Raw genomic sequence first — 25299 nt, 5'->3', positions numbered from 1 at the left:
GATCTTGTCAAAAAAAAGTGACAGCATATTTTGTTTGCTTCAAGTTTTTTGTTTGTTCTCAGAGGGAAGGGATTTAGCTACACAGGCAAAGTGCTTCAGAGCCAATTACATGAAACGGTAAGACTAACCAGTATCAAACACTATCCAAAGTGAATTTGCTTGTTTGAATTAGCTTTATGTAGTATGAAACTTGAGACAGAAAGAAAGGAGGGGAAGGAAGGTGGGAAAGTCGAGACAGAAAGAGGGAAATGGGAAGGAGAGAGAGAAAAAGATGGGGACAACAACACAGATTCTATAGAGGCACTTGGATGTGATCAGCTCTTCACCATAAGGGGAAGTCAAGCCAATCCTGGAAACCCCAACTGAACCCATGACTTAGAGACGACTAGCATCCAAAAAAGGGCAAATTAATACATTTTACATCCACAAATTCATTACTCAACAGGGTTTCATTTTTAACAGTGGTATTTGGTGCATAAGACTTCCACAGAGTGTGCTGTAGATCCCTGCAATTTGGCTCACAACTTCAGAGGTATAAGAAGCTAAATTTTGCTTGGAAATGTACTGATAGAGTGAAAATATGCATTGCCTATGGGAAGTATCACTTAACCACAAGGCAGACAGACTTTACTCTAGTTGCAGTTTCCAGATTTTGCTTCAATCTGTAGCACTTTGCAGAATCCAAACTTGAGGTGACAAAAGCATCATAAAAGTGTTGAAGAAGTGACAAAAAGGAAAGGGCTGTAACATTCACACCTACTACTATCTGTATTTGCAGAAAAGCAGCAAGAAAGTCAAGATCACAAGGCTGGGAACTTGAATAATAAACAACTGGGACACATCCTCACTTTGGGAAACTAACAACACAACTATTTCTTCAGGTTTTAATAAAATCGTTAATGTTTGGGGCATGAAAACCACCATATTTACAGTTTTTTACTCTCTCTAAACAAATGCTATATATATTTTAGCTATATATAGATACACATTGTTGGAACTAGATGATCTTTAAGGTCTCTTCCAACCCATACCATTCTGTGATTCTATGCTACATATGTAAGCATAAAAAACCATACAAAAATGTACCTATGTGTGGAAAAATAAAACCAAAATAAAAAATGGGTGTAAAATGAAATGATAAAAGTAGTTCTGACAGCTGGAGGCTAAAACATGTCTGAATATGCTCAAAGCCAGTGAAAGTAACAATTTTTGAAAGCAAAGCACTTATGTATACTGGATAAAGTACACAGAAAATTGTACTGTTGCTTTAAGCAAGGCAAGTAAGGCACTAGAAAAAGATGAGCTTCAGCAACAGGGTGAACTGCACAGGATTCCCTTTCACAACATCCCATCTACTCCTTGGGTTAGACAGCCCTTGTAAGTACAGCTTGCTAAAGAAAGTTATACTGCAAACTCCAGTGCAGGCATAAACCTAAAGCCCATAGCTTTAAGAGAAGTATGAGCATTAACAGAAGTATTTTAAGAGCATTAAGAGAAGTATGGGTAAGCCATGAGTTACAACAAAGTACAGAAAAGCCAAGCCATGCTACCCAGTAATTTAAAACCCATTTGCAATGAATTAATTCATACAATTACTGAATCATTCATCTTTTAACACAGTAGGCTAATACTGATGCATAAAACCTTGAACAACTATGATTATTTCACTAACCAGAAAGTACTGTTCTCCCAAATACACTATAAGAAAACAACTAGTGTATTAGTAAGCACTTGAAGAAATTTTTTTAACAAACATTACTGTTTGAAATAATTTTGTGAAGAGTATTGTGTTTTACCTGATGTTGAAAGCCACATCTGGTAAATATAATTATTGGTATTTTTATTCCTTATACAGTGCTAGAAAGTTATTTTTTAGTACTTAAAAGTTTCTTCTCTGTTTCACTAAGATTCTTAAGCGTTTCTTACAGCCCAGGAATCTCCTGCATGCAGTAAAACCCTGGACAGGAGAGAATGACTATTCCTATTCTAAACCAAAGAATAAGCTGACAGGTCACTAACCATTTATGAAAGAAAAACCACAGGCTATTATACTGATTTTCTGTAAGTCTTAATTCAATTGACCCCTACTAACACTACCAGAATTCCCACAAACACTAGAAATATCCTGCTGTAGTAAGGAGTGAGGTTACACCAGTGATAATTTGGTTTAAGAGCAAAAGAAGCATCTGAGAGGCTGTCAGTGCTACTGTCTCCACTGCTGATGGAAGTCTGTAAAAGTTAAATCTTTCTTCTGAAATTTGAAATCTTCACAGACATTTCAAGGTCCCTTACACTGAGTACTCCACTCTGGCCTCCAATCCTGTATTTTTCCTAAACAGAATTTTTCTGTTTCTGCCTCCATTTATTCCCACTCCTATGACTCCTACCAAGTATGGTACATCTGGCAAAAGGCATCAAATAATTTCCTGAGTACTCAAACAATTTCTGCAGATTTTCAGAGAAAACCACCAATTTGAGAAGCAAATCCAGACTATGGCACATATGAATAATCTTTTACTTAGAGCAATCTAAGGTTCAAATGGAAATCTTTGACTCTTTAAACATGTGTTCTGCTGGGCCTATTTCCCTTATGGATTTGATGTAATATTCTGTACAAAAATATTACCTAGAATGCAAGCACTGTATTCATTCTCTCCTAAACTGGCTCTAAAAAGCCTTACCATGTTTTCTTCACTGTGTTGCTATCATTTCACCTATGATTTCTCCAAACAGCTGGTTTCCAAAAGACTGTTGAAGTGATTAAAAGTAGGTCTGCACCTGGGTCTGAGTTCCAGGTCTGGACTGATTCATGTTAACATCAGCCCTAGTAGGCACCTCAGAAAGGTCTTCTACAAATATGCATCAATAAAGAATTTTCTATTCTCTTTACTAAAAAGATGCAAATAGGTTGAAAAGTTTCTCTGGTTTAGTTATTTTTGTGTCAGCAAATATAATTAAGTATGACCTTCTGTACACAGATAGCGATATTTGGCTTGGTACAACACACAAAGAGGGAGAATGTGCACGAGCGGCAAGGGGATACAACTGAATTCTGGAGCACAGATACAAAGACAGTGCACTCTAAAAGTGAGGAACACAAAACTTGGTTAATCCTTACATTTGTTATACCATGGGCTAAAGAAAAATTATGCTTTATTTATGGTTCCTATGCCTGTTAGGAGGAACAGCAGCACCAAAACAGAGATTAAACAATTCCTGGTGCAAAAATGTATCAATTACATCTGTAAGTTTCTAGTAACCAGAACACTATTGTTTTTATTTATGAGTTAAGTTTGGCCTTCCCTTGGACAGTCAGGAATACTGTTTCCAAGATCCCATGCCTCTTCTGGCTTTTATTTCAATATTCTGAGTAAGATTTCAAAAGAAATAGAGCTGAGTGCCAAATCAGAAGTGGCTTCCACTGAAGCTGGCTGCTTACCAGCAGCTTTTGTGACAGTTCTCTGTAAAGCAAAATCTGTGTGATTTGCATCTCTGTCTCTGGCCCTTTCTTACATACATCTCTTGACAGCTAGAACCAATTCTCATGCATCTGTGTCATCCTTCCACCCTTGTCTCCAAATCCTTTCTTTGAACACAATTTTTTTTCTGAGACCATCCATGCTGAATTCTCTTCTCATGTAACTGTTGACTATTATTTTTAGATTGGTCTCAAACAAATGTGAGATGAAATAATAAACATGAAACTACCAATAAGTGTGTTCATTGTCACCTTTTAAACACACAGATTTGTATTTCTGCACAGGACAACTATCTTTGTATCAGTTTGTAAATTACCTGGCAGTGTATGGTATCCAGTGTTGATATTATTTATATAGCAATAATGAAGAAATTACAAAGTGAATACTATCAAGCTTTGCATCATTTCTATTTCTTAAAAACTGTATTACAGAAGTTGTCTCATCTTTCTCTCTCCCTCCATAAAAATGTCTTCAGTTTATATGTTGCTTTATCTTTAATGACGCTAATTTTTATTTTCCTTAAACGTCACAATGATGTAACTTTATTACATTAAATTGAAAAGAAAAAGTGAATTTAAAAAAATCAAATCTTTCACAATCTGTATCTTGGCCAAAAGGAAAACTGGGTCTATATACAATGTCACTGAATATTTTGCTTGAATTTGCATTTAGGTATAAAAATTAATGAGTTATTTCTGAAAAATTTACTTCTGTTTATCAGAAACTGCAAGTCTCTCAATCATTGTTCCAGTACTGAGCCAACAGATCTCTCTGGTAAGGAAGCCACGTGTGCTTCCAACCCCAGGGTGAAGTGAAGCCATTTGACACAATGATTCAGTATTTACCAATCAACTCAATGGAGTCACAAACTCTACCTGGCAACAAAATCAGTTGAAATAAAGATGTAGTCATTCTGGTTGGCAAGGACCAAAGCTGTACTCCTCTATAACCCAAAGAGAATTTTACTTTGCCTGTGATAAAATGCTCCCGACAGCTCTACGAAGGAGAACAGACAACACAGAATAAGAAACCTTTAATAGTGCACGGCATTAATAGATCTCATCTCACCAATCACTAACAAAGCACTCTTATTCTGCAATGTCTGATTTCCACCAAGCAAAGTAAAATCAGAACAATTTCCTCTGGGTGCAAAAAAACCTATCAAGAAGAAGCAATAACACATTCAAGAATGGCAGCTGTAACTGGAGAGTAAAGGCTGTGTTGTGAGTAACAAACTCATGAGCATCACGTATCTTTAATACACTGAGGTTAAAATAATCAGAAGTCAAATAGAAAAAAGTCACATTTAAGAGCTAAAAACACAGCAGCTGACTGGCTTTTTGATCTTTGCTTGTAGGTCAGACTATGATTAAGATAAAGTCTACCCCTGTTTTGCATTTTGTGAGGCACTTACGAGGAGCACCAGGGAAGATACCTTGGGAGGCCACACACATCTATTCAGTGAAAACTCCTTTTAACTGAGATTTTGAGCTTTAGGGAAAGGAAAACAAGGAAGTCAGTCAGATAAGGGTCTGAGTTTTTCAGCCTACCTATTGTACTTTAGAAGACAGTGCCCAACTGAGTGGTAACCTTTGAGGAACACAGCAAATGCTACTGCTGCTACTCAACATCTGTAGTTGCTCCTCTAAGTGTCCCGTCTGTTTTCTGTCTTTGGCAGTTTTCTCCAGGATTTAGTCACAGTAAGAACTTGATCACTTCTAAAGGCTTCCTATTTTTACTGTTTGTCCATCATCTTGACTGCTTTTTAGACTGACTATGATGAAAATGACCTTATAAATTACTATTTTCTACCATCCAGTCAGATGCTCTACTACTGAAATCAGGGGCACTTCAATTCACTTAGTCCTCTTGCTTCTTCACAAACATGCCCACAAAGCCCTGTCAGATCATATTCTTCATATATTATTCACCTACATCTAATCAAGAGGCCCCTTCAGTATTTCATATTCCAAGGAATTTGAAAGGTGACCAAGACTCACAACCACGCAAAATAACTAATCTAAAAAGGACCTTGCAAAGCCAATTCAGCAGCTGAGTCCAATGGCAACAAAGCAACTGCATAAACACCAATGCTCCCACTTGGACAGATCCAAACACTGCACAGATCATTCACCACACACCATGAAAGGAAAACATTTAACACTATACCACAAGCAGTATCTCCCACAAGCAGCATTCATGTCTTATATTGTAAAACCATCAAAGTGTTCTATTTACAACTTTGCAGGTGCTTACTATTCAATTTTACATATTTAGTATAATGTAGGATGAGATTCATCTTCTCAGCTCTGGTGACCTACAGTGCAGACAACAACAGCTGATCTGGTTCTCTTAAATTCCCTTTAAAATCAATGGGAAGAAACAGGCACTTCTGGCACATATTTAATTTTAAATACTTTATGGTCACCTTTGCAATACATGAATTGTGCTGTTGGCTTCACTAATTATTCTGACTAGATTTATTATCTATGTCTATATTGACTATAAAGGAGACCTAGTATGAATAATTCCAGTGCAGACATACTTATTTTTGTTAATAAAATTAATCTTAAATAGAAGTATATTTGAAATATGTATCTGTATAATTTTTGATAATTAAAACCAAGCTGCTTTTTGTTGTTCAAAGTGAATGATCTAGACAATGACATTCTAATAAATTATTCAGATGAAGTAATGTATCATATATTTTAAGTTATTAAACCAGAACAGAATTATTTTGTTAGGTGGAAGAAAGGGAATATAATTACGTGGTAATCTTTTATATTCAAACAAGAACCCAAAACTTTAAAAAACTACTTTTAGGAAAGAAGCTTAGGCAACCAGTATGCCTTCATAATTTTTCTTCAAATGAGCTTCAAAATTGACTAAAAACCACCAAGCAAATGTAATAATTCAAAGAATTACCATGAAGAACAAAAAAAAAAGGGGAAAAAAAAGAGACTGCTCCAGGAGTTTTCTGAACCACCTACTTGAAGACATCCCTGCATTCAATACGAATTTCCTTACACCAGGATCCTGTAGTTTTGCTTAATAACCCCACATTTTCCCCATTTGCCCTTATTAGACAAAGAGCTGCTATTAACCTTATTATTTTTCTTTTGCTCACATTTATATCAGAAGCACTGTTAGGAAAGCAATTTAAAAAGGAACACCAGACTTACTGTCAAAGCATTGAATAAATGTTCAGAAATTTGATAAAAAAAAATATAGTTTGTAGCACCTTTCTGAAGATTTCAGCATGAATGATTTAGGTCTATTTGGATCCCAAAGTTTAAATATTTACAGAACTTCTGTCTGTCAAAACAGTGAAGTAGCCTTTTTTTGATTTCCCTCTCCAGAAAAAACAATATCTAAAATTCAGAGCAGCTTCAACCTTATCAGAAAACAAGCAACTACAGCACTTCTCTAAAGCCAGATGATCTGCAAAGAAGTTGACAGGGTTTTCTTCAATACTTTTCCTTAACATATATTTTTGCAGCATAAAAGTCCTCTAATACCCTCTCAGCTTCAGAGAAATCTTGTTCTGAAAAACAATCTACACACATGTCCCTCAAAATCATCCAAAACCAGTTTTCAACATGACTGCAAATGGATTAAAAGCCAACAAAACCTGGCACAGGAAGAGACATTCCTGAATGTGCTGTGACAAATGCAATGTTCCCTCTGAGGTCAAGTTTTCTGGCAAATTCACCCTCCATAACATACTGGTAATATCAATGCCAGTATTCTGATTGCATTACAATTGCCTAGACCAGTCCTTATTGAAACCTCTTAAACAGCCAGAAGAGAAGTGGACTGTAGCTGAAACTCCAAGAGATGTGTATTTATTTCACCCTAGAGGAAACCACCACTATTTTGATGTTCTGTCACTCTTCTGAAGTGAAAAATACTTTCCAAATTGTAGCAATGAAACAAGAGATACTTCCTATAAACAAATCCCAGACACATTTACCAATGTTTCTCTTTGACTAGCTTAGCTATGCCTTCATTGCCAGAGTTGCTTTACCACTATTACTGAATGGCAGACATCAAGAATGCTAAAAGAAGTGGGTGTGGATTTGATTTTTTTTCTTTAGTTTCAGCAATCACCTCAACTTCCAGAATCTCTGTAACAGGAAAGTCTTGCTTTTCTCATTCTAGACAAAAATCAGCTTCACAAACCTGTCCTGTCTCCCCACAGTTCCATGTTTCTGTCACCTCCTCCTCCCTCCTCTTCAGGCCAGGACCAGCAGCAACTGCTACAACAATCCACTTTTGGCTTGAATACTCACAAAGTTCTCAGATGTAGCAGTATGAAACACACAATGAGGAAAATCTGTCACTGATCCAAAAAGCTTCCCAGCAAAGCTGCAAAACTGAAAGTCACACCACATATATTGCAAAATGACAGTTTATCTAAGGGGTTTTTTTCCCTTTCAATGTCAAGCAAGTCCTTGTGATTTCCAGTCACTCCATCTCTACCAGCCTCTGGAAAGTCTGTTCTCTTGTCATAGCTCAGGAGTGGTTCACCAACAGCCAGACCCTAGTGAGTAACTTTCCACATTGATAGCAGTTCTTTCAAACTAAACAGTCAGATGGTCTAAAATGTACCTTAGGCAAGAAAAAAAAGCCTGAGGACATCGGATATGCTTGATCATCTGAAGACTGCATTTTCTGAAGAAAACATGTTTACAGTGTGCTTTGTCTGCAGTATTTTTATATACATTTAGGGAGTGAAATTTAAACTATCTTCTTGAATATGAATCTTCTGTCACGACCTTAATCCATAGGGAAACATGATAAATGTTTGTAGCGGAATGAGACCAATGCACATGTTATATAAAGCTCTCAAAATCCATGTGTGGGCGCTTCATGAACTGCTCCAGTGTGTGTTCTTCCGCAGGCTACAGTCCTTCAGAAACACACAGCTGCAGTGTGGGTCCCCCCACAGGGTCACAGGTCCTGCCAGAAATCATGCTTCTGTGTGGGCTCCGCTCCACAGGTTGTGCAGCTCCTGCCAGGAGCCTGATCCAGCATGGGCTCTGCATGGGCTGCAGGGTCCTTCAGCACACATCCATCTGCTCCAGTGTGAGGTCCTCCAGGGGCTGTGGGTGGATCTCTGCTCTACGTGGATGTCCAGGGGCTGTGGGAGGACATCCTGCCTCACCACAGTCTGCAGGGGAATCTCTGCTCCAGTGCCTGAAGCACTTCCTCCCCCCTTCTTCTCTGGCCTGGTGTCTCTGCAGGGCTGTTTCCCTCATACATTTTTTTCACTCCTCTCTCACAGATGCTGTGCAGCATTCTTCATCCTTTCCTAAGTATGTAATCATAGAGGTACCACCAGCATCGCTGATAGTCTCAGCTTTGGCCGGTGGTGGAGCTGGTTTGGAGCTGGCAGAAGCCAGTTGTGTCTGGTATGGTGCAGCTCCTGATTTCTTCTCACAGATGCCACCCCCGCAGGTCCCTGCTACCAAAACCTTGCCCCATGAACCTGCCAGTACAATGCCCTTCTGTTAACTTCTCCTGAAGCTGTCACAGCTGGGGGTTGAGGGTTATCCTGTGACAGCCTTGGAGCAGGGGCACCTCTGTCTTGATGAGCTTACTGGCCTGAGATCAAGTCTTTGAAAATCTTGTTTGTGCTCTTAGCTGTGGTCAGCAATTTTTGGTTTTTAAACATTAAATGCTCTGTTAAAACAAACTGGTATGTCAGGTAAACATTATTTAGGGCTGCAGACCAAGTTATACATTAACGGAATGTCGACTATGTTCTGTTTTTTATTTCAACATTCCTAGTATACTGAAGTTTTCTATGATACTCATTAAAATGATCAAGAAACAATCCTAGCATTATAACACATTCTTGCTGAATCTTGCGAAAAGAAATTAACAGCAAATTTTCAAATTTTTAGATCTTGATACAGTTTCTGGGCTGTAAATGCTGGATGAAAAGTGCAGCAGCGAGATGACTCAGACACTTGCTGCATAATAACTGTGCAGCTCAAAATCATTGAGAAATTTTTGTTGGCTTAAGTTTCTGCCAGTAGACTTCGTGCTGGATTAAACCAAGTTTGTCCAGGTTGGGAGTTTTGCTTTGTGATCCTTTCACCTCTTCTCCAGTTTCTTATTTCTTCCCTTCTAAGATCACTGCAGCAGGATGTCCCCAACTCCCTTTCACTGCAACTTGGTGCCTGTGCTTTCACGGTGTCTTTGGACAGTCACACCAGCCATACATATGCAAACAGGGAATTTGTCCCTTTGCCTCAGCATTGCCAGATAGGGCATTTCTAAACATCCCAGAATATCTCTCTCAATGTATTCTGTAATGCAAAAGGTGTACCAACAACTGCATCACACTACTCTATTTTGAGAAAATCTCACACAGTGAACTGTAAACATGTCAGTTCATATCCACCTACTATAATACAATTTCAGCCTATAAAGAAAAATTGAGTTATATGGTATGCATGCAAGTAAATGCTAGAGCTTGTAGTTAGTGTTGCTACAGATTCCCCAATATTTAAAATGTTTTATGAAGAGATAAATATAAAATATTATACTACTATGGACATCTCATAATTGTAAATTTCTCTCAAAATACAAAGATATTAAAATTAATTTATTTTTAGGTACTGAACCTTATCAGTAAATCAAAGCATCCTTTTAATAATCAACTTATTTAACGCCTGCCATACCCAGGACTGTGTCAAAAAGAAGAGGCTTAACTTCAAAGCACTTGTGCCCTTTCTGCTATTAACTTAGCAAATATACACACTGTAAGGTTTGTATTTATTCACTTTTACTACTTTGTTTAGATAAAAAGGCAGTACATCTTAGAGAGAAGCCCTTAGAAAGACATCAGAAAAGTTAATAGTAAAAAAACTTCAGTAAATTACTCCTCACAACTGCTGCAGTTCTAACAGTCTGGGTTTTCAGAACCAGACTCCAGCAGATAAAGGCACCTTCCCTATGTTTAGGGACAAAAAAATGTATTAAAAACCCTAGACTCAAACAAGGAAAATGAATGATTCTTTTGATCATTTGTTTGCAAAGTGTGAAAAAAAAAAAAAAGAGTTGTCCTATGAGACTTAGATGTTAAAGGTCCCATGTAGCTAGTAGCAAAATGGCATTTCTAAATTACTTTTTAAACAAATATAAAGCAGTTATTTGAGATCCCATCATAATGCTACAGTATGAATTAACTAATGCACTGCTCAGAAGTCAGCAATTATGACTATTTCTTTTCATATGTGCAATTTCGTGTGTCCTTGTTGTTTCAATGAGGCTATAATTTCTGAAGAGATATTTTCTTGAGAGAAATAACCTGAAAATCTCAGAGGAAAAAAAAATGATATGGAAAGTGTAAGTAAAAACTGAACACTATTTTAAATTCAGTTTAGTTAACTCTTTTCTAAAATTCAAGAATCAGGAATGGGGGAAAAATAAACAAAAAGATTCAGTGATGAAAACAAATTAAAAATAGAACTACAGAATACATGGGGAAGAAGAGAAAAATATTTAGCAAAAACTGAGGTAAACGAGAAATTATAAAGTAAAAAAGCAGTTAGATGAATCTAAAACACTGAGGAAAAATGTATGGTGAGAGGCCAGATAGCTAGTAAAGTTACAGCATATGAGGTAAAAAACCAACCTTATGAATACTACAGGCTCATTTAGACATAAACACAGAGATGAAAAGAATATTACCAATAACACAGTTTAGTATTTATTTCTGTCCTGTCTCCTAATATAAAGAAGAGGATATTTATGAAATTCTAATAGTGCTTACTGAAGAAGAGATTTAGCAGTGTCTGCCTGGTACTACCTTCACAAAATACCAGATGAGAACAGCTTGGGTCTGCAATGTCTGGACATGGGTAAGATGTTAATCTTTAGTTGATCTTAGAGCACTGATGAAAATACAGAAGAATGGAAATAGCTAACATTAGGGATTGCTGTCCATATTGACTGCAGCAATAATAAACTTACTTATCAAGATATTAATGTTCACTGTTATTATCCAACACAAAAAAAAAAGCTGCCTGAATAACACAAGAATAAATATATATTGTACCATCTAGAAGTAGTTACAATTAGTGTAGTATCCATACAGCTTTGCAAACAGATTATTTTAAGACAGGAAAACATATCAAGAATGGTAGAACAGTCACTATTTTCAAAGAACCACAGTATAGGAGTCTTCGGGAAGAAAGCTAAAACTGCCTAAGACTAATGTTACAAGAAAGGAACAGATACTGAAATAAAATTAAAGACTGTTATATCAGCCTGTGATTATAGACTAATTTGCATGTTTTCTATTACTCCTTGAACTTGTTACAAATTCTGTGTGTGCAGCATGTATGTGTACACCTATGCACACACACATCAGGTGTTTAAAACCTGGCTGACACTCTTGCATTTGCTAGGTTAGTTTTTCACACCCAAGCCAAATTTCAAACGCTGCTTACCCCAGGATACGATTCATTCCATGCCTAGCAGCATAATGGAGCGGAGTATTGTGCTGGTATGTTTCTCCATAAGAAGTATTTGGGTCAAGAGTTTCTTTTAGTTGAGGGTTGCTCTCATAGATTTGGCAGGCCAAGTTTTCATCTCCATTTATAAGAGCTTTGCGGAATTTGGTGGTTGTATTTCCCATGTTGCTGTCCTAGCTATCAATGGCACTTCTTCCTTTCCCCTTCATCCACTTGTTGTACGGTTCTGTAACATGCTTCTCAGCCTAAAAAAGACAAGCAATATTCCAGTTATTCCATAAAACACTTTTTCCTAGACGAATTAATGCAGAGCTACAGCACTGTAAATAGGCAGGTGAAGAAGTACATAGGGCCTGTAAACTCTCCTCATGAATTGCTGAAGTCTTTCTAGGTAAAAACACGCAAACTCCCAATTCTTCACAGATTATTTCCCTGATAAATTGTGCCATTTCCCTCCCTCTGCAAATATCTTCACTACCTATACTCTTTAAACATATGGAAAAGAAATGGCTAATATCGACCTGTATTAGAAGACTGGCATGAACACTGAATTTCCATGAATGAGGAATGAATTAAAAATTAGACATTACTTCAAAAACAGAGTAGATCTAAAGCAAAATTCTTACCCAAGGAAGAAACATTCTTCAAAAACATGCACTAAAGCAGACATCAGTTTAACTTTTAGTTAAAGAAAATCATGCTAAAATATGCTTGAAGCACCTGTGCTTGTGTAGGTGGCTGTACACAGCACCCTTCTGTGCCAGCAAGATAAATGCCCATGAACACAGGAATTACCATGGCCCCATCTTTACAGTTCTGCTAAGCAGACTCTTTAAAAAAACACCTAACCCCTTACACTTAGGCCTACAATGAATGGGTCCATAAAATGCCTGGCATTTGTACTGGCACAAATCAACTGCACCTTACAGTACTTCAAGGTACTTTCCAGCTGCTGTGCTCCCCAGCCTCTCACCTTTACCTGATGGAGGCAACCAGCAGATTGAGCTGCATAAAGACAGGGCAGACACAGCATCTCTGCTCGTGACACGGGACAGCAGGAGCTTATCTGGTTGTGCAGCTGGAAAGAGCACATGTGGGTTTATGTCAGGGGACAGACAGGGGAGTCAGCACCAGGCTGTGGCTGGTAGCACAATGAACCTTCTAGGAGGTCCCTTTTGTGCATGAGTCATCCCATCCAGACTGCTCCATGCCAGACCTTTCACCCCACAAAACACACACTGGGATACAAATATGCCAGGCACAGCAGGTTAGGGGATTGAGACTAATTATGTTGTGCACATAAAATCAAACAGGGCAGGAGCTGCCCTGTATCTTATATTCAGCTTGTTGGGACTATCTCAAAGCTACTGTTTCTACACTGGCTTTCTAACACAGTTACAGGTGCCCTTCCAGCCTTGTAGACCAATGAAATAGGGGAATCCAAGGAGTCTAGAGCTGCAGAGAATCCAAGATAATCGGATGTGGATAAAATTTGCGCTAAAAGGATTTGAGGAAACCTGGGGAACAGCTGAAATTACATACTTTTGTTTCCCTAGAGCTGTTGTCACCAGTTGTCTTACCAGGAAATCTGATCAGTGTGGTCAGGTCTGTTCAAGGAGAGAGGTGGCCTTGGTGGCCTCCATGTTCACCCTTTTTCCTACAAAATTTTGGTAAGACAACCCTTATTTTGAGCTGTTGTGAGGTAACAATGACACTGCTGTATCAGCTGACTCCACGTACTAACCATGTTGTCTGAGACCCAAAGAAGCACCAAATAGGCACTCATCCAAAAGCAAATGGATATCCTTCATATGTCTAGTTATATACACAAACCAAAGCCCAGATTCTTCAGTCACACTACAGATTCTGCAGCATTTGTATCTTCCTGTCATCAATATATTTAAAATATAAACATGCAGATACTATGCAGATATAATATTTATATTCTTCAAGAAAGTCACTGCATATTCACATTTCTACATCACAACTCTCAGTGCTGTAAATTAATGTGTTTTCAGATGCAAAACTAGTTGCATTACTCTAAATGCTGGATAGTTTCAGGCTTTAGTCTACAAAGCCAAGAAAAGTTCTACACTCTGTTGAACATAATATGAACCAGCAGTTCATATTACATTCAACAGACAGGATCTCAAAAATAACTTGAAAGAATGATGTTCACTTAAGTTTAACAAGGTTAGTTTGTGGTTATATTATCTGTCAATCCCTATCTACCACCAATAGCTCTCAAGACTATAAATTAGATGAGAACAAATGCCTAAAAGATATCAGAATCATCATGGAAATCAATAATGAAGATCCCACTAATGCCTATAACACTGAGAAAAGCACAAACTATTTGAAATTAGAACATAACAGCACCAATTTCCATGCATTTATTTCTGGAAATTAGCACACAGATAGCTTGCATCAGCTGCAGAACATGCTGCTTCTTGCCCAAACTGGAGCATTAAACAAACCTGGGTAGGGATGAATGAGAACACTGAGAGTGGAACGAGATAAGATGGTGCCCCCAGGCACCTGAGAGAAATCTGGGACAGGGTGGTTCTCTTGAGATGTTGAAGATGAGACCTGGATGGATTTAGGCAGGAGTATGGAAATGCATGGGAGAAGTGAGGGTCTCTGTGGGGTGAACTAAAAATCTCAAATCATTTTTGTGCAGAAAAGGCAAAAATCATTAATTCTTCTGTGCACCGAATAAACTTTCTTTACTTTTGATGCAGTATGGACATATTAGAATGTTGTACTGTCATTGGTGACTAATAATACAAAAGATCTAGGCACATTGCTTGGACTATTATGCATGTTATCGTATCATCTGGAAATTTTAGGAATATGCAGACTGTACTGTGTAAGTCACTGAAAAGAGCAGTGACATCCGCTTTCTTTAAAAAAGCTTACAGCCTGTGTGTCCAATAAAGGGCTATATATGACATAGATATGATATAGAAAGGTGAGTGAAATAAAAAGAGTAAAAAATTGTTTGTGTAAAAGGACCAGACTCCAAAGGAAATGAACATCAGTCAAAGGAAAGGAAGAATTTTAAGAAGGATTATGAGACAGAGCTATGATATAGCTTTGAAAAGACCCAAATGAACTTCACACAAACCCAAGAATGAATGCAGAGGTATTGAAAATTTAGCAAAGGCTAATGTAAATATCATCACATTATCAAAATAAAATGAAAGATGATAGAATGGGGATAGTCAATGAAGGCCCTTCAGGTGATGGCTTTATCAAAATAAAATGAAAGATGATAGAATGGGGCTGGTCAATGAAGGCCCTTCAGGTGATGGCAAACAGCTTATATTTGATGTGATAGCAAGAAACTGATCTCTGGAAGAATGCAAGGAGAGAAGTGACAGAGTCAAAATTAACCCAGAAAACAATCCTCTACTTAAAACACATGATACGATAAACTATATCAATGTCTGTCACCTTCATACAGTATCCACAAGGTCTTTCATCTTTAACACTACAACAGGCATTAGCCTTTTATGCTTTGCATATTTGGTGGGCCACACTGTAGTATTTTTTGTTTTCTGAATTGCAATTAAACATATCAGCAGAAACACAGGAAGACAAGGGAGAAGCTGTCTCTGTACTCTGGTTCTAACAGTTGGCTCCCAGCATGTTTGGAAGTCCAGAAGAAACAAAGATGTGACAGCTGCTACCTCTCTCAAGCTGCTGTACTTGATGAGTGCCCCTCTGTAAAATATTCAAGATCTCCCCATTTGCAGTCATCAGTTCATCTTTCAGCAAACAGCCCCACTTCATCCGCCACCAAAGAAGCCTCTACTTCAGCTGAAAGGAGAACGAGGACAAAACATCAGCTGGTGCAACAAAATTCTGGATCTGAGAAGGGCTGAAAGGGGCCCAGTCTGATGCTTTTTAGTGTAGTTATCTTCCCATGAAGAGCTTCCAACCTATTACATTCTCAGAGAACAGAAAGTTAAGGAGGAATGCTGAAACCAGGCATTCAGGGAAAGGAAACTTGGTTCACTTCTTCAGCCTGTCATTTCATATTTTTAAAGGTGAAGGGCCCATAATACACGTATTTCCTCTGACACAGGTGGCAGGGAAGTGGTCTGGAAGGTTATCAGCCAGTCAGCCTCAGAGACCTGGAGAGATCCTGTGGGCTGAACACAGGTGTTGCTAAAGCAGTTTCAGCAGCTCCTGGGCTCACACAGGTAGTGTGCAGTGTCAGCATCACTGCTCTTGCTTCGCTCTTTGTATAAACCCATAATTTAAAATCCTTAGTCTATTTTTTAATGTCCACATCACAGTGGGAAAAAAGTGACCACACAAACATGACAATTTTAAAGTATTTTATCTAAATAAAATGAGACTTGAATAGAATTTTACAGAACAAAGACAAGATTTTTTTTTTTGGTAGGCAGATCTATTCACTAAATCTTCAAGCTCTGTGCTAACAGAAAGACTGTATCATAGCCTTTGGCAAAACCCTATAACATTTATCAAACCCACAACTATCATCTTACACCAAAGAACACAGGAAAAACTAAATGTAATGTTTGAAAAATATATCCCATATTATTTCTGAATTCCAAACATCAACCACCTAATTCAAAATTTGAAAGTATATTTATTACTCTATTGTCAAACAGAAGTTCCAGCCTAACAAAACCCAAAAGCTGGTTACACAACCCACCCTAAAGTTTAAGGAAAGATTGTTATAAACTCCATCAGGGCCATCACACTTCTCTGCTTTAGCAACAAACAGTAATTTCTATGGCTTATTAGCAACACTGCTAAAAGCAACACTTTGATATCACAGCTCTATGAAAATTTAACAGAGACAGCCACTCTAATAGGAGCTTGAAGATTGAGTACAAGATGAAAAAAGAGTGGATAAAGAAAGACATGGGTAGAGCAAGGAAGCTATGAGATTCTGAGAGCAGTTGCACCAGCTGCCCAATTACTATTGATTTTTCCATGGGCATCACCATAGAAGTGAGTGTGAAGAGGGACAACTGCAATGACTTCATAGGATTTTAGAAGGAGTTCCTCCTTTGAAATACTTACACAGTGCTTGCTAGAAATTGGTAACAATGGTAAAATATTGGGGATCAGGTAAGTATTTTTAAAACATCATACATCTAACACTCATAAGAACTATATATTAAACACAGAAGTCTTTCATGAGATAGCATACCTTTCTCAATTCACATTTTAGTTGCTTTAATACTGAAGCAGAATTTCTAACTGAATGTAGGACTAGCACATGTTGATACAGCAGCTGTTCTAAACCTTGGGGAATGAAAAAAGGGAGACAGACTGCACTACATCACACTGCTTAGAAAATCTATCAAAACCAGTAAAAAAATACTCAGGTTTAACTATGAGAAGAACATGCTATATATTTCTTGCACCAAAAAAACCTATTGTCTATAAAATGAGCAAAGATCAGGATTGCAGCTAGTAATCATTTGCAACCTTTTTTTTATTTACAATGTAACACTTTGTAATTCCACAGTTTAAACTTAAAAGTTTAAGTACAATTTGCAGCTTAAAAAACTTTAAAACTACTTCTTAAGTATTTTGTCATGTAAACTATAAGAACATTCTTGTGGAAAAGCTAAGTGAGCCAAGCACAAAGAAGTAAGACTATGTAGCTCCTCATATTTAAATCTTAATATTATTAAAATAAAACACATTAACTAAAACTAGTGTACATTACACAGCTTCTAAACCCTTAAAAAGACAAGTGATAACAAATTGGTTACACAAAAAGGATAAAAAGATATAAAAAATACTTGTTTTTCAAAAGCACCTGGCTTTTGCTGAAAGTATGAAATATTTTGAAAATGCATTCTAAAAGCATCTTCTGTTTCAAGCACAGTTAGCTCAAAAGGTAGCTATTTTATTTGCTTTGGATACTACAGTTAAACAGCTCATTTTTAAAAGCTGAGTTTCTAAAATGTTTACTGCAGAGTCTGTCCTACATTATAAATCATAATTTACTGCAGAAGGGAACCACAAACAACTTCATGGTTTAAGAGAAAGCCTCATAACGTGTATGCTTAGGATGAATGTCACATTGTGATGTTGGTAATTTTAATCCTCACTTCTGGGAAGGACTAACACAAATGAAGCAAGTCAAAAGTTATGTTCAAGAACTCTCAGGCTGTCTCCCAGAAACAGCAGAAAAAGCTGTTAGTAAGTTAGTTAGTTAGTGCTCCTCTTCCTCCCTTTCCCTCTCCCCTCTACACAAAGTAAAAAAAAAAAAGAAAAGCTCACTTTACCAAGAGGACAAAATTAAGAATGGCGCATTCAAATGTGCATGCCTATTTTACGTATGGATGGCACAGATGCCTGTAATTAAGATGCAGCAGAAAAAGTTAGGCTAAATCTTATTTTTACATGCTTATAATTAAGATTTGAGATTTGTCAAATTTTAATTAATTAAAAATTGTTCTCTCTGGATACCTGTATCTGGGAGAACTTTTCTGCAAAGTCTGAAGTAACAAATACACTCGTAAAGCTTGAGAATTGGTTATAGGAAAGTAGTAGTGGTGTTTGGGGGTTTTTTTACACACTGAAATATGCCAAGGTTTGTGCCAAAAGTTCTAAGTCATCAACAGGAAATAATGAAAGCGTCTCTGCCACTTTAAACCTCTGTGAATGGGGCTCAACATTATCAAACTCATTACATTTTACACATCAAAATACAGAACAACAAAAAAATTGCTATGCCAACATCTCACCCTTTGTACAATGATCACCAATATGACATTCTCTGTGCTGTAAATACCAAGGTTGAAAAGTGGCAGTAATGTTGAGAGTTGACTTGAATAAAACATAGTGTGGGCTACTGAGAGAATTAATTATTTCCTCATTTATATGCTTGTGGGATAGAGAGTCTAGCAACTTAGGTTACAATCTCCTTATGCTGGCATATGTACCCACAAGTTGAAGGTTGAAGTTATTGCTCAATTTAGTAATTTGAGACTTTGGCTTACTGATTCAGCCATAAAGACTTTCATCCAGGTGGAGTATTTTCTTTCAAACACACTTTTTTCACAACTGTAGTTTGTGGAAAAAAAGGGATTTTAAGAATGGCTTTGGTTTTCTTTGCACTGATACATTTAAAGGGCTGCAACTGGGGCAGCTGCAGCATAGACTAGAAACAGTTTGCTTAAATGTAGCTAAAGTAATTGCTACATTAATTTTAATTGTGTTGTCTACAATATTTGCATTCATCACTTAAATGAAATGTGGTAAATCCACTGTGAGGTAGGTACATTCACACATGGCAGGAGAGACAAGATACTGTGCAGCCAAATGAAAGGCACACTGTGATAGCGGGACAAAGACTGCCTTCCTGCAGGGAGTCAGGGGTAAAAAATCCAGCAGCACAAGTTAAAAGGAGCAATCTGTTGTGGTGTATCCTTTTTTCCCCCCCCTTTGGGGAACAGCAATTCAGTAGGATGGAACAAAAGAGTTATCATTCTATAATTATGCTCTGGAATGTCCATTAGTCTCAACTGTAATTGCAGATTCATTTCAAAATACATTCCAGGGCCTTGTGTCTGTAGAAAATTATTTTTTAAATAAGAAGTTCTTTAAGTTCTGTGAAATCCAGATAATACTTTGGAGTTGTTCCCAATGCAACTGTCTGTCGAGGCCTTAATAATCTTAATAATTTAATTTGCTGTACTTTAGTCAGTGATATAAGAGAAATCACAGAATCATAGAACATCTTGAGTTGGAAGGGACCCACAATGATCATTGAAGTCCAACTCCCAGCCCTGCACAGGACAACCTCAAGAGTCACACCTTTTCATCAAGCAGAAGTGAACAAGTGTCACCCAGCACCTGTATAAAGAAGTACCAGCAGCTGATGACTCACAGGACACTTAGCATCAGTGATAAGCTAAAGAATATGAACCAGAGACTGGGAACGTTCTTAAGCAGTGCAACATCTCCCATGCTGGCAGCATGTGAACACACTTCAGTCACCATGTTGCTTCTCTGGTTTCTCCCTACTCTCACAGACCCAGTGGGACGGGAGCCTCTCTGCAAAAAACATCCAAACACACTTCGTTTAGCTGAGAGATTAACTGAACTGAACTGGGTTGTTGCTTAAGACAAATGTGTGTCCTCTCTGTCTCAGATTCAATAGACAAAAAACTACAGAGAAACCACCACCAAGAGTTACAAGTTCAGAGAGTAGTGGACTGATGGGACTCACAGACTGATGCTGTATGGGGCAGAATGTCTGAAGAAATTTGTGTATTTCTGTCAGATTTATCTGCCTAGAAAAAGTGAGAGTAAAGACAACTAGTACTGGTACAGAGCACTGCTAGAACACGACAGGGAGAATGAAGATGGCGACATAAAGAGCTATAGAAGACCTCATGGGGAACTTGACTGACCAATCTATATAAGGTGCAATGTGCCTTGACCCTGGCCAGCACGTATTTTTCAAGTATGTTTGCTCAGCTTAGTACAAGTAAACAAGTTTGAAACTGCAAGAGGGCCCAAAGCCAGCTGCACGTATTTTTCAAGTATGTTTGCTCAGCTTAGCACAAGTAAACAAGTTTGAAACTGCATGAGGGCCCAAAGCCAGCCTTCTGGAGAACCTCTGGTAGAATGTGGCCAGCCAAAATCTTTAATGCCAACTTCATTTTCACTGGTGTTAAACTGATAGAATTGAAAACAAAACTTACTGTCTGCCAAGGCACATCCACAGAAAGCAAAAATAAATAGGATGGCAACACAGGGATGCTCATGAGGACACTCCACAGCAAAAATCTGAAAATCCCTTATACATTTAGAAACCTTAGCATCTTCCTGAAGCAGAAGTCTCTCCGTTTGAGGAAGCTTTTTCATATGCAAGAGTTGGTAGGGTCATACTCTTACTGGATCTTGTAAATATGAAAGAGGCCTACAGGGTAAATCTTCAAATGTAAGGATAGCTACACAAGGTCAGGCACCTGCACTAAGAAAGTACACAACAAGCATCGCTCCTTTCTAAAAGCATACAGTCTCATTTGGAAATAATGAATATCTAAAATCAGTGCATTTCAGCATAAAAACTACAGGTTTTATAATCAGCAATGTATTTCAAATAAAGTAAAAAGGTGAGGAAACAAACAAATCAATGTCCAATCTCACAAAATTTGCTGTATTTGAGATTGTCAGAGGAAAGCAACAATCATAGTATACTACCACTGATCCTTGGCTCATAACAAGACTACTGAGAGGACCAGTGCTCTGTGTGTAGACTGGTGATAGCTCCACAGGTTGCATGTTCTGAATAAAATAACCAGCACTTACTGTAATTTCTCTATTATTATCCAAATAACTTAAAGCACTGAAAAGACCACTGCACACCATTTCAAGGAATATGCAATTTTTTCAGAATTCTCTACTTTCACTTAAGCAAGCTACACTTTGAAGACTAGACTAAATCTCTACTTGGCGCAGTATATTAATTGCATAAATATCTAAGGATGAAATTTTGTAAAATATACTCTGATTACACGAAAGGAGTATCTGTTTCCACATTTTCAAGTGGGAGGTGAAGAAAGCACATTCAACTGTCTGAGACAGATGATAAGCATTGTTCACAAACGTACCGGACCAGAAAGAAAACGCACATACTTTTATTGTTTCCTGGAAGCATTCTTACGTGCTGGTTTTGTTCCGTGTAAAGCTAAAAGACAATGTGACCCCACTGATCTTTCAAAGAGATCTTGATTTTTTTCAGATGAATGAACAAATCAATTTCCTTTTAACAAAGAGGTAATTTAACTAGTCAGCACTCCTTCAAAGCAACACATTCATTTAAGGTCTAAACACAGAATCTGGGAGATCATTGTGTGTCTAAAATGAGATGGATTCCTGTAACAAAGTATGTTTTCTACACAGTATTTCAGAAGCATTTTACAACATTGCTGAGAGACAACTTCAGGAACTATTTAACTCTTTTTAGTCCAAGAAGTATGCACCCTGCTTATCATGGTGCTGACTTCCCACAATCTCAAGAGTCATCATTGCTAACTAGGAACAAGCCATTCAGGTAACTGCAGTGAGAAGGATCATCACTTGCATCTTCTATACACCAGAAAATTAGGAGAACTGCAGCTGCTGAACTTCTGATAAAATGTTTAATATACCCCCCAGCAAAATTCTGACTTTGGCAGGGAAATGGCAAAAGATATATTGGATCTAATCTAAAATTAATTTAAACAAACACATAACTTGAAGAAGTATTTTTAACTTTTGCCAGAACACCTCTGCTGAGGTTGTTGGGCTAGTTTTTCTACTGCATACAAGCAGTTTAACAATTTACATACAGGCCATGGATAACAAAGTTTAATTATAGTATGTCATATGAAGTCTGTATTTAGGAAGATGATTCTTGACACCAGTGTAATTACAATGAAACACAACCTTGTTGTATGATAATGATTTTTGGCTTCAAGATGAGTGTCAAGCCAAAAAAACCAGAGAGAGAATAAAGATTTTAAAGAAATCCAATATTACCTGAGCTTGAATCACAGAAGGGTTTGTACTGGAAAGAATCTTTAAAGATCAAAACGTCCAACCCTTCTGTCATGGGCAGGGACATCTTTCAGTAGACCAGGCTGCTCAAAGTCCTGTCCAACCTGACCTTGAACACCTCCAATCAAAGGGCATCCACAACTTTGGAGAACCTGTTTCAGTGCCTCACCACCCTCATCATAAAATATTTTTTCCTTATGTCCAATCCCCCTCTACTTCTTCCTGTTTCAAATCAATGCCTCTTGCCTTGCCAAAACTGGCCTTGGTAAAAAGTCTGCATCTTTTTTACAGAACCCCCTTTAATTACTGAAATGCTGCAACAAGGTCTCCCCAGAGCCTTCTCTACTCTGGGCTGAACAATCCCAACCCTTCTAGCATTTCTTCATAGCAGAGGAATTTCAGGCCTCTAAGTATTTTTGTGACAGTCCTCTGGACTCACTCCAACAGGTTCATTCTTGTACTGGGGACCCTGGAGCTGGACACAGAGCTCCAAGTGGCACCTCACAAGAGCAGAGTTGAGCCAAGGTAACCTCCCTTGACCTGCTGGCCGTGCAGTTCTATTTGGTCCTCTATCAGTTCTCCTACTAACGTAATCAACATACCTAGGCACTGATGCAGACACTATTACAATACAAATGACTGCTGTTCTTTGTAGAGCTGTAGAACTGACCAGTACTGATCTTTCCCATGTAAGGCAAGGAAAGGAAGAAGAAATGCAAGGTACCAGAGTCACTTACTTTGCAAAATCTGACCCATTTGGCATCAGAATTACATGAAACAGAACATTATACAGGCTTAATGTTAAAAAGATTTCAAGAACCAGTCTGAAAAAAATATTCTGTTTTACCCAAGTAGTAAACTCTTTATTACTTTAATTGAGAATTTCTTCAACTATTTCCATGAAGCTTCCACCAGAAGTAACTGTACAGACACTGGGATCATAAGTAACTGTACAGACACAGTGCCTGATGTTTAGAACTTTCCCTGTGATCACTTCCAGGGGTCATGCTGAAGCCAGACAGAGAAGACAGTAACAGCAGTTACACCACTTCTCCTGCGCTCTCACTAGTCCTGCTGGCAATCTGATAAGATGGTGGAAAAAGAGCAGCAGAAGTAACAACCCTGGATGGATTGCCAGAAGCAAGAAAAATGCAGGAGACAAGGGAAAACAGTTTGCAGTAGGTTGAAAACAGAAAGGAGAAAGGACTCTACAAAAATTTCATCATCCATACAAGATAAATAAGGAAAAACTAGTAGGTGTTTATTTTAACTAAAGGACATATTAATAATGGGCCTACACAAGTAGGTGAATTGTGATTGTCCTGACCAAACATTTCTTATTCTGGCATTTTTCTATTTCAAGGAAATGCTTGAGGCCGCATAAGTCTCTTATGATTATTTTTTTTCTGCTGCATCTTTCTAAATTAGTATGTACCTATGCTACTTGTCAATACAATGCTCCCTCCAGTCAGGACAATGAAGTTTCCTTCAGAAAGAGAATAAAAACAAACAATTAATATCACTACCCTTCCTGATATCCAAGCTTAAAAAACAAATGTTATAATGTGCTTTAAAATTAGTATTTATATTAAATTAGTATTTATATTATAGTATTTATATTAAAAACCTAAGTCATAAGCAAAGAAACCAGATGTTCTATGACAGAAATAAAAGAATTTAAAATATTACTTTTTTCTGTTCTTTTCACAGCTAATATTGCTGAGCAGTTTGGGAGCATCAGGTGGGGAGTTTTCTGCTCACTCCTGACTGGCATAAACTTCATCTCACATGTCCAAAGAATATTGGTGAACACAGACATAAATGTTTTTTTTAATCATTCTTTTAGAAGTCTTGTTACATTTGTCTCTTACAGTCTTTCTTAAATAGTAAAACTTTGATATAAACCCCATTCTTTATATGCTGAACCACAACATCCAGGTCACCAGATTCTTACATCTTGTGTCTGCTGGAACATTTCGCTGTTGCATCCACTGTTTCAATTTCTCATTATGCCCGAAAACAAAAAACTCTCTGTTCATGCAGAAATGTGTCATAACAATAAAAGAGCATCTGTGCTCCAACAAATCCAGTGGCATTTGTACTCACTAAGGCTAACCAGTTTGCAGTAAATTTTCATCTTAAATTATTGCAATACAGTTGTAGAAAGCTAGGAATGGTTTTGTTTTACTGGTTTAGCACACAAACTACATCACACTTCACATAATCAGCCTATATAATAAAATTATTCATCCTTCAAAGTATTTTAACTGTTTTCAACTTTAACAGCAATTTTCATGAGAGTGGATTACACAAGATCCAGACATCTCTTTGGACATCATCCTGTGGTTATGCTAAAATCTAAAGGCAGGCAGACAAGAAGGCTGTTCAAATGTATCTGAGACAAGATACAATCTCAGCCAAACTTGATGATCCGAAGCTATTATGTCAAAGCAATGTCTGACCTAGGTAAATGGTTACTTGATACAGCAAAAGATAAAGATGTAGACCAGCAGATCCTAGATAAAAACTAGTGCCCAGATTTGTGAAACAGTTCATGATTTTCCAGAGAAGAAAGAGAGCAAGTTTTTAGATATTGAGAAGTAAAGAATCCTTGATGGCAGTAAGGATGCCTACCCCTGTGCTTAAAAAAATTGAGATTTAATTAATTAGAAGGGATCAGGATGGTGCTGAACTTCTGGCAGAATCTCAGATATCCTATCCAGAGGAATTCTGTGGAAATACCAAAATGAGTTTAGAATATGTTAAAGACTTGCAGGAGT

At 37.6% G+C, this 25299-nt stretch overlaps 1 protein-coding gene across 4 annotated transcripts in view; it reads right to left on the bottom strand.

The window, feature by feature from the left end:
- The window catches only part of ANKIB1 (ankyrin repeat and IBR domain containing 1), an 80185-nt gene that overhangs the window by 46410 nt on the left and 8476 nt on the right, over window positions 1-25299 (bottom strand). For 3 of the 4 annotated variants that reach the window (XM_008629902.2, XM_008629903.2, XM_017729283.1), the window contains exon 2: window positions 11945-12213. In XM_008629902.2, coding sequence (XP_008628124.1) covers window positions 11945-12132 — 188 coding nt within the window. In that variant the 5' untranslated portion in view covers window positions 12133-12213. Of the gene's footprint in view, window positions 1-11944; window positions 12214-25299 lie in introns of those variants that run through there. The other variant, XM_017729284.1, reaches the window with a different exon arrangement.

Source organism: Corvus brachyrhynchos, unplaced genomic scaffold (assembly GCF_000691975.1).
Source record: "Corvus brachyrhynchos isolate BGI_N302 unplaced genomic scaffold, ASM69197v1 scaffold142, whole genome shotgun sequence".
NCBI lineage: Eukaryota > Metazoa > Chordata > Aves > Passeriformes > Corvidae > Corvus > Corvus brachyrhynchos.
Note: the sequence above shows the minus strand (reverse complement) of the source record. Positions and strands in the feature narration are given on the sequence as shown.